Genomic DNA, 10,214 nt, shown 5'->3' with positions numbered 1-10,214 from the left:
ACATTGTTTCAAAGGTACACATTTTTTATATTTTATACAAGGTTTGTCTGAAATGTGGTTACCATGCTGACATAATCCCGTGGTTGAAATATCACCCTTAAAACAACAGTTTACTTTTTTCAAATCAAAACTATTTTCCACGTAGAATCCACGTCACAATACATTGACAAATTATGTTGAAACAACGTTGATTCAACCAGTTTGTGCTATTATTACTCAATTCAAATTGAATGGGCTTAGAGAAGTGTAAGCAATATATATATATATTTCACCTGTATGGTTATTCACATCTTTATCCTCACATGTTTGGCTTGGGACTTGTTTCACTTTGGTAAAACAAGTGTGCTACACAAGTCAAGTCTTTAAGGGCATGTCCAGGCATGTTTGACCCACTGAGCTATATATGTTTGACTGCCCAGCCATCTAGAGAGGTAACTAATTCATCATATACAGATAATGCTTAACATCACAAAAACAGACTGGACAACTTATCTGTATTGCTTTTAAATCATTTTAATGAATTTTTATCTTATTAACACTTTGTTCTAGCTAGCTATTTGTGTAGGTACTGTTAAAAAGCAGTAATGAAACACATCTGAGATTGCACTTGTGACAATATGATATACAGTAACTTGAAAACTACAAGATTCTGATGCTTCAACTTCTAATAAGTTAATTGGTGATATTTTATTTGGGCAAAGGACCAGGGAACAATGTTACTCTTGTGAGGAATCTGATACCAAACCCCTTTTGCTTGGCTGGAAATCTCATAGACTAATATTGTCTGTAGAAGTTGCCTCATACACACTGACTCAATACAAATGCTCGCCAAGAAGATCATCATTTATCCTCCTACATAATTTCATATATTTGCGATGTAGAAAAATAACAAACCATCTAACTGACAGTAGAAAGCCTTCATCTGAGGAAACATATACAGTATACAATGTACAGAAGCTGAAACATGAAATGGTTCACTCTTGCCCAGAACTCCATAATGACTGGCATAATTCAAACCCCCAGGAGAGGCCTGGAGAAGCAAAACAGGCTGAGAAAACAATAGACAGGGTAATCAATTTATTTCTTGATATGAAATTATTACATAAAATCTCGCCATTTCATAGCACTGTCAGCAGGGCCCCAGGGGGGACTCAAGCCAAGGAGTGCTCTTTCCTGTCTGTATTTAATAAGTTTGTCTCAGAGCCTGACGGGCTCTCCAACCTGGAGAAAACCAATATCTCAGAGCACCACTGGGATTATACTATTTTGGTTGGACAATAAATTATATCAGTCCCTTAAAAAGAGCCAATCTTTGTCAAACTAGATCAAGATTCTACAGCAGCAAGGTCCTCAATCCATTTAACTGAATGTGAGGCCTAGTATAAAGTGGTTGTTGTGTAAAAAAATCTATGTATATTTCCTGTTCAAGTTAACACATTTGAGAGAGAGTGGACCAAGATTCTGGCATATGTCATCAGAGCCACATAGCTAACACAGACTTAGAACACTTTTCCCCTGCCTCTTCAACTTGGCCAAGAAGTGGGAGAGGCCCATCTGTAAATGCCAGGTTAAATCACAGCCATTCCATGGTTCCCTGCTGTTGATGTCTGGAAATAAACAAGTATCATTGCTTTCTCCCTAAACATGTGATATCAACTAATGACTATTGTGTTCTGATTTAATTATTATTTTATTGACCTTCTGCCCCCTTGTTGCTTTCTGCTTGGACTAACTCAGTTCACACACAGGTCTTGAATGAATAGTGCTTTTGTCCTAAAACAGTAATCTGGCCATCATTCAATTATGTCCTGCTAAAATGTACAATGTTTTTGCTAAACATTGTACATTCATGTCCTGAATGTACAATGTCCTGCTAAAATGTACATGCCCTCCTAATGCACTACCTTCTGTAACATTTGCTGTTGATAAAATACTCTTCCTATTAGATTTCCACAGTCTTAAAGAAAAAGGTAGGCCTTTGAGACACAAAAAAGACTACAATTGAGTTTTTGTTTTCTGTTACTGCAATGTTGAAAGGAGAGCTTGCAAGGATGTCATTGTAGCATTTTATTGTGCCTTTTACACCCGCTGTATCCTGTGCATAAAAGGAATAAACTCTGATTTAGGTAAATGTAATTCCATCTAAAGATTTTATATGTGGTTTGTTTTATTGCCAAAAGTAGCTTCTCACACTCTTGGCCTCCCTCAGGAGCAATAAGTCATAAGCAACAAGGCTGAGGTAGAGAGGTGAGGTGAGAGACCTACAGGGAGTGTGAGTGTGAAAGGCAACTGTTTACTTCCAAGGGAACATCCAAGGTCTGAATATTTTCCAGGTATGTCACTGCAACAAACAGTCATTAGAAATGGTAGTTAGCCCTTTGTTTGGTTTATGTTCTGGAAGGGTGAGGCTACCGCATTTCACTGGACCTCTGTTTAACTGTAATTTGTTCATTAGCTGTTACATTAAGGCCTATATTAATTCTCCCATAAGGGAACCGATATCAATACCATCAGCGTCCGCCTGTTTTTCTAGAACAAGGAGTTGATTAAGATCTTGGGCCTTATATAGTATTAGGAGTTATTGCCATGGACTGAGTCATCTGTTCAGGGAGTCAATCAACTGCCAGTGAATGGCGAGGGAGATGGTACCCAATATTCACCCCCATTAATGATGACAGCTTACAGTCATTGTGGCCCCAGTTCCACTGGGAGAGGGGACTGGTATACAAGCATTCTCATTCTACAGCTGGTAAAAACACATCCAGGCACACAAAACAAGCTCAGAGCAATGACAAGTCAGCCTTGTCAGCAGACCCCTTAGAGCTATGGTCTGCTGGTTACTGAAATTGCACCAGCCTGAAATATTTATTTCACCTCGCACATGTAAATACCATGACATATTTTATATGACTTTACTTTTAAAAGTTTGAATACCCTTTGAATGTGCTAGATGTAATAGTTGTAATTGTTGGAGAAACTAGAGCGGAGAAAAGCTGAGCTGCTAGAATCTAACTCCTGAATACATATTAGATCAACACACAGTTATGTCCATAAAAACATAATGTGATAGCCATTTTGGCAGACATGCAAGACCAGTCTGATCCAGATAACGCTAATCTAAATAATCAGAATAAAGCACAACCTTTCCACAATTGAACTGGAGGGGAATTTCATTTTTTTTTTTTCATGTTAGAACATTCCATGATTGGTCAAGTCTAAATATTAAATTATTGTGATGTGAAAGGGCTGCATAAAGTTGTCATGTGGTCTCAACAAATCTGATAGGAACCTGATCAAGCTGTTTTGCAGCAAAGGGCAAAGACTTATAAAACTTGGAATAGTTAATAACCCCATTATCTCATTTCCTAAATTCATGAAGTGATGTAACTATTACATGGCATGCTAAATCATGATTTCATACACAATGTTCTGATTTACTATAGCAAGAAAGTAGCCTAATGGAAATATTGAATGGATATTTGCTGGATAAAAAGTGAAATAGCGTATACACTGAGTGTACAAAACATTAAGAACACCTGCTCTTCCATGACAGACTGACCAGGTGAATCCAGGTGAAACCTATGATCCCTTATTGATGTCACTTATTAAATCCACTTAAAATCTGTGTAGATGAAGGGGAGAAGACAGGTTAAATAAGGATGTTTAAGCCTTGAGATATGGATTGTGTATGTGTGCTATTCAGATGGTGAATGGGCAAGACAAAATATATAGTGCCTTTGAATGGGATATGGTAGTAGGTGCCAGGCGCACCGGTTTGAGTGTGTCAAGAACTGCAAAGAGGCTGGGTTTTTCACAGTCAACAGTTTCCAGTGTGTATCAAGAATGGTCCACCACCAAAAGGACAGCATGCTAACTTGACACAACTGTGGGAAGCATTGGAGTCAACATGGGCCACCATCCCTGTGGAACACTTTCAACATCTTGTAGAGTCCATGCCGCGATGAATTGAGGCTGTTCTGAGGGCAGAAGGGGGTGCTCAATATTAGGAAGGTGTTACCAATGTTTTTTTTACACTCAGTGTATACTGCTCGTTCTTTTATATACAGTGTAGATATTCTAGAGATTGGGTAAATCAATTCTCAAAGAGAAGAATCACACAGCAAGCATTCCAAATCAGATAATGGCATGGACAATTGTTTTTTTATGTTGCATTCCACTTTCTAAATGATGTCTAGATTCTCTTTCTAAATGATGTCTAGATTCTCAATGTAACCTTTTACAAGAACAGCTCAGCTGTTTCTCTTTCTTCCCTATTTTTCACAGTATTTAGCAAGTGGTTAGGCCATCTGCAAGACACAGCTGTATGGCCTGACACAGTGGCCCTATTCAAATACTTATAACATGCCTCCTTCTTCCTTTTCTTGAGGTAATTACTTTGGAAAGGACCAAAGAAGTACAGTACTTGTTTCAGTTTGGGTAACAACCAGTTGAATGAAATGAAAACTAAACTTTAAATGGAACTTCATCACAAAATCCCGAAGGCCTTTGTTCCTCAAACGTTATTAGGCCTTCCACAGACATACATTAAGAAAAGAATCCAGTGATTCTAGGAAGGGAAGTTATCTGTTATTAAAACCATCTGACCCAGGCCTGTACATAATTTAGAAGATGGTACACCACAAACACTGGGAGGAACCACCTGCTGGCATTTAACCCACAACTTCCTGTTTCAAAGTGCCAGGCCACCCCCCAGAGGTGGCTAAATAAACCTTCAGAAAAGAGAATGGCACACTGTCACAGTCCTCATTCATTCCCTCAGGCAGATAGCCCCAACATACCACCCCTAATTTAAGATCACTCACTGGTCAAGGGAAATGAATTTCAAGATAAATGAAATTCTGATAAAGCCTTCAAAAGTAAATTGTGCATGTTGAACATATTGCAAGACACATAATTATTGCAACAACACCTCAACACCTGTTGAGCAAAGCAAGATTAAAAGACACATAACATAACTCTTACTCTTGGAAAATAAACACTGATGTTAGAGCTTCAGTCACGATTTCACACCCTTTCTAAATATATTTATCCCAATTCAGTCATTTCCATCCAATTTTTCCAACTGGTAAAGCTTGGTAACGAACAGGTATTCATACCCACCAATCACAGAAGCAGGTGACATCATCTATCGCTTAACTTCAAGGGACCATGTTAAAACTCTCTTCCTTTCAGAACATAAAGCGTACTAGACATTGGAGCATAACAATTGTATAACAGATTTCTATTTAGATTTCTAGTCATATTTCTAATTTGATCTACCGTATTATTCAACACTAATGACCATTGGCAAGCGTAGACTTAGATAGACTCAGTGTCCACTTTCTTACATTTCAACATTTATATGCACATCAATTATTGTAAAATTGATAGGTTCTTTCAGTTCCTGCTCCTCCTGCCTCCAGTCCGGCGATTGGAGGGTTCATCATCAGGGGTGTCCATATGTACCGCACGGCCCCGGCCCTTAGCCTGTGGGACACAGTACAAAAGTTGGCAATCTTCTAATACTTCTATTTGTCCAAATAACTGGTGGAGTGCACACACACACACACACACACACACACACACACACACACACACACCACACACACACACTCACACACACTCACGGTTTGTGTGGGTTGGGTCTGAGAGGGCGCCTCCGTGGCTCTGCGGTCCTCCTGAGAGCGGAGCTGTCTGAGACGAGCCCTCTCCAGGCTGTCAGTCTGAGTCTGCAGGGTCTCTGATACACATACAAACAGGAACAACATATGGGTAGACAATGGGTAAACAAATCAATTCTCCAGAAGACACACATGAAATACTTTATGTGAATGCACACACATAATTAACAAGCAGAGTTTATTGTTACCCAGAAGTACAGGGTCTGGGTTGGCCACTAAGGGGGTGATGGAAATATAGGCACCATCCTTTAGGTTTCCTGATAAGATAAACATAAACTTCAAAACAAAGAAGAGCCATGTATAGAAACTCCTTTTTGGTAAATAGGAATAGTTTCATAGAGGCCTTGTCCACTCCATTGGCTCTACTTCTATTACGTATAGAACTCACGATTAACAATGCAGAATGTGAGGGAGCAGCGGGGAGGAAGTAGTCGGCTGGCACACTCCTGAGGCTGCTGGGACAGAAAGAGAAGCTTCAGAGCCCCACGGTCATCACACAGATCCACCAGCTCTGAAACACACACACACACACACACACACACACACACACACTTAAGACAAATCTATCCGTATGTAAAGAGCCAAAACTGATTGAATATATATCATAACATAAAGATGGCTGATGAGGGGCAGGGCCAGAGTGCAGGATTTACTACTGATAGCCTTGCGGTAGTCAAACCCACTCATCAGCAAGCCCCATTAATCTCAGTGCTAATGAGAGTGGTAATGATAGATAGCTTCATTAGTGCAGGAGGCTTGCTCTGGGCTTAGCGGCAACACAGTGGTAAGTGTGGCAGGACACAGCAGGTGTAAGCAGACACCCTTCGAGTTGAGCAGTGTGAAATATTTAACAACAACCGGTGAACCCCCACTCACATGCCTCTGCCCCCCCCCCAACCAAATCCCTGACTCTCACATCAGCGCTCTCCATCCACATTCCCTGCTTTTAGTTACAGCAGTGACACTAAACTTATGATAGACTCAAGACCCCCCCTAGTCTGTAAGAGACGATCGGCACAGCAGCATTTCAATCAGGAAGCTGTCATCATCATTAAGACCCCCCCCGAACTCCCACCTGTCTCCGGCAGGCCCATCTTAGCTCTCATGTACTGCAGCAGGAGAACCACAGGGCAGTTGGTGTTGGCCAGAAACTGCTCATTGTCTGCGAGGAGATAGGATGAGAATAAAGAAATTGTGTGAAATACAGTTCCAAACATTGCAAACATCAAATGTGACACTAGTGGAATGCATTTTATGACTTTGGTCTTACCTCCATGTTTAACACAGATGAACATCACTCAGGAAGCTGAGGAACTGAAGTCCCTTGCGATAATGAGAAGCCTAAAGTCATGAAAGCTTTTTGAGAAACATTCCATGGATTGGAATCATTGGATACATGGTTATGAAGTCATAATATGAATTGTGATTTCATAGGAGTGCAACCCCACTGCTGTCTATGCCAGCCTGATTACAGTGTGCTGACCAGTATCACGAGGAGTGAAGAACCTTAATTACACTTCCAGAAAACAACAACAGTACAATCGAGACAACAGCATATATGAACAGCACACCAAACAAACACATCAAATTATACATATTTTTAAGTTGTTCTGTTCATAACAAATCATAGGAATGAGAGTTACAATATACTGTATCGACATCCGTGAGTGTCTTTCCTATCATTTCAAGTTGAAAACATACCCCTTCCACCATTAAAAAGTCAGCATCTAATGCCTAATCAGCCTGTCTTCAACTAGATGAAATAGAACATGGCCAGACCTTTCAACAGACTCTTAATCTTAAAGTCTTGCCTAGCCTGACGTCGCATTCTGGCGTTTTCTCTGCATGCTGATAGGAGAACCTAGAAGCCGGGCACATGGGGCCCAGACTTCCCTCTGTCCAACCCCACCACCAGTTCATCTCAAAGATGAGGAGAGTTTCAGAGTGCAAACATCTCCAGAGACCATAAAAGAACACAAGAGTCGACCTCAGATATTGCCCTGCGCTGGAATCATTGAACACCAAGGGCCTTGTCCAGGAAATTGGCAATATTATTTGGTTGTCTAGGTAAGAAGGGTGAGAGAACCGAAAGGTCCATCGTCCTCAAGGTCTCAGTGAGATTGCTGTGAAATTTGAGACAAAATGAGATTTATAAGTTGGCCCAATGAATTTCAATCAGTTTGACAACTCTGGGACTTCATTAGCAGAAATGTACAATATGTTAGATTGACAAAGTGTGAGTCCTCATGATTAAGTTGCACATGAGGATTTACACTGACCTGGCAGTGAAGTACAGTAGGTATGAGTCTTGGTGTAGCTGTTTGGCCAGCTCTAGCTGGTGAATGTCCATAAGTTTGTCATTGAACACCACTAACAGTGGCTTGCCTGCACCAAGGGTCTCCAGACAACTACCTGCCCCTGAGAATACAAGAAGAGGCATTTCATTATTATAAATTATCAACATTAAAGACCAGCAAAATGGTTTGGTAGTTTAGCTTTTTTATTTCTTCGGACATTGTACACACTAGCATGGGTGATAACCAGGTCGGCACGTTTGACATCTTCAGCGGTGGAATCCTTGAATTTAAAGGCCTCTAACGTGAGATTATGACAGCCGTCTGAATCTGGGAAAATGAAGCTTCGTCTGACCTGCAGGACCAAATGTTGATAGCCGCGGCCTTTCAACACCTTCAAGAAAGATAAGGAAACATGACTATAAATAGAACAATGAAAGGGTATGGCACATCTACACAATTTATCCTTGTCTAGTTTTTGAGGCCAGCTGGCTAGCTAGAGCTCATGAACCCAAGTTGGGTATACCTAGTTTACAGCCGGCCCTCCCTTGGGTTCTCAGCTGATGTTACTGATCACAGCTGGCTCCCAAGTGAACTACAAACCCGATGCTATGTTTAATCCCAAAGCTCTGTCTAAACAGAAATACTCCTAATTTGCGATACAGTTTTGCAAACCTTTGGAACTTAACTTTCATATAAGCATGAAATGATTTTTAAAATACAAAAGATACACTTACTTGCATCTGGCTGTTTTCACACGCCGCCTTTGCTATAAAGGTATCTTTACTTTTACTCATTTATGACAATTGGGTAACTTGGCCGTAGTATATCAAACCATATAGCACGGGTATGACAAAACATGTATTTTTACTGCTCTAATTACTTTAGTAACCAGTTTAAAATAGCAATAAGGCGCCTCAGGGGTTTGTGATATATGGTCCATATATAACACGGTTAAGGGCTGTATCCTGGCACTCCACGTTGCGTCGTAATAGAGAAGCACTTAGCTGGAGTATATCGGCCATATACCACACCACCTCGGGCCTTATTGCTTAAATAACATTTACCGTCTATTTGAACCGGCTTTCTTATGTAGCCATTTTCACAGATCATACTCACTTGAACAGCTTCAGGGGAAGTAACACGTTCAATTAGGTCATCAAAGCTCGTTGTTCCTACAGTAACAAATACCCTCTTCATGGTTACGCATGTAACTAATGTCATAAAATGTTACAGTACTTGTACCAAAATATATCGATTGTTTGTTTGTTTACGTCTGTCAGTAGCCTGACGTCACGTTCGTATTTTTAATTGACACAAAATAATACCTCACACTGCCACCTAAAGGAGATTTGGAGATTTACCTGCAGACTCGACATTTTCTCCGCCGAATAAGAAGTGTGGTATTATTGAAATACTGTAGAAACAGTGGTAGTATCCCTCTGACAATTTAGAAAACTACACAACTGATGTGAAAATACTTAAATCGGTTAGACACCTCAAATGCTGAAGAACCTACTATGATGAACATCTGTTTTCAAATAAGATAATGCTGCCCCCTCGTGGCTGATTGTGTGACAGTACTTGGCCTTACTGTGTGTAACACACATAACGTTGCAGATAGAAATACAGTATATTATTGAGAGCTGACTATTCTTTCTACATGATAGAAAATCATAACTGTCCTACACCATATTCTATCCGAATATTGAGCAAAGTAAAAGTAAGTAGCCTTGTCTCAGCCAAAATGGCCCAACCTTAAGGCCACTTGAGTTGGTTAATCTGAATATTAAACAAAGTTTCACATTTTAATGTCACGTGCACAAGTACAGTGAAATGCCTTTCTTGAAAGCTCTAAACCCAACGATGTAGTAGTAATCAATAACAATGTAATACTAAAAATAGCATAACGTATAACAAAAACACAATAAATACAAATAAGGAGAACATGAGAAAGTACTGTAAGTAAGCATAACATACCGTAACGACCCTTGGTTTATAAGCGCGGATATCGACTCTGCTGCTTGAGCATGCTTTTGGGACATAGGCGATGGCGCGCTGGACTTCGGGCTAGAATGTCGAGGGTTCGAGGCCTGCTTCATTACAATACTATATAAAGGTTCAGTCAGTTCCAGTGCCATATTTACAATGTGCAGGGATAATGGAGGTATGATAAATATCCCCCTAGAGTCGATGTCCACGCCCCCGCCAAAATCGAATTAGCATAATACAGAAATCC

The 10,214-nt window shown here is 40.3% G+C and overlaps 1 protein-coding gene across 6 annotated transcripts; it reads right to left on the bottom strand.

Moving 5' to 3' along the window:
• Window positions 1–825: 825 nt before the first annotated feature.
• Window positions 826–9,949, bottom strand: cssa05hxorf65 (chromosome ssa05 CXorf65 homolog). 6 transcript variants are annotated; one of them, XM_045718112.1, is made up of 7 exons: window positions 7,961–8,099; window positions 6,952–7,022; window positions 6,757–6,843; window positions 6,070–6,192; window positions 5,870–5,938; window positions 5,628–5,740; window positions 826–5,487 (listed from the first exon to the last, which is right to left on the bottom strand). In XM_045718112.1, exons 2-7 carry the CDS (start codon window positions 6,974–6,976, stop codon window positions 5,398–5,400), a joined length of 507 nt encoding a protein of 168 aa, XP_045574068.1. In that variant the 5' UTR covers window positions 6,977–7,022; window positions 7,961–8,099; the 3' UTR covers window positions 826–5,397. The 6 variants fall into 6 exon arrangements, 3 of the variants coding, with proteins under 3 accessions (XP_045574068.1, XP_014055101.1, XP_014055100.1); XR_006769862.1 differs by lacking the exons at window positions 826–5,487; window positions 5,870–5,938 and adding exons at window positions 8,207–8,369; window positions 9,095–9,949 and having other exon boundaries at window positions 5,724–5,740; window positions 6,070–6,133; window positions 6,952–7,804; XR_006769861.1 differs by lacking the exons at window positions 826–5,487; window positions 5,628–5,740 and adding exons at window positions 8,207–8,369; window positions 9,095–9,949 and having other exon boundaries at window positions 6,070–6,133; window positions 6,952–7,804.
• Between the last annotated feature and the right edge of the window lie 265 nt (window positions 9,950–10,214).

This window comes from Salmo salar, chromosome ssa05 (assembly GCF_905237065.1).
Source record: "Salmo salar chromosome ssa05, Ssal_v3.1, whole genome shotgun sequence".
Lineage (NCBI taxonomy): Eukaryota > Metazoa > Chordata > Actinopteri > Salmoniformes > Salmonidae > Salmo > Salmo salar.
The sequence above is the reverse complement of the archived record's forward strand: the minus strand, read 5'-3'. Positions and strand labels throughout refer to the sequence as shown.

Excerpts from the sequence above, each read along its gene's own strand:
- cssa05hxorf65 (XM_045718112.1), bottom strand. The coding sequence starts at position 6,976 with ATGTTCATCTGTGTTAAACATGGAG. Across the intron at positions 6,844-6,951 it reads CATCTGTGTTAAACATGGAG|ACAATGAGCAGTTTCTGGCC; the intron begins GTAAGACCAAAG and ends ATCTCCTCGCAG. Across the intron at positions 5,939-6,069 it reads CACATTCTGCATTGTTAATC|GAAACCTAAAGGATGGTGCC; the intron begins GTGAGTTCTATA and ends TTATCTTATCAG.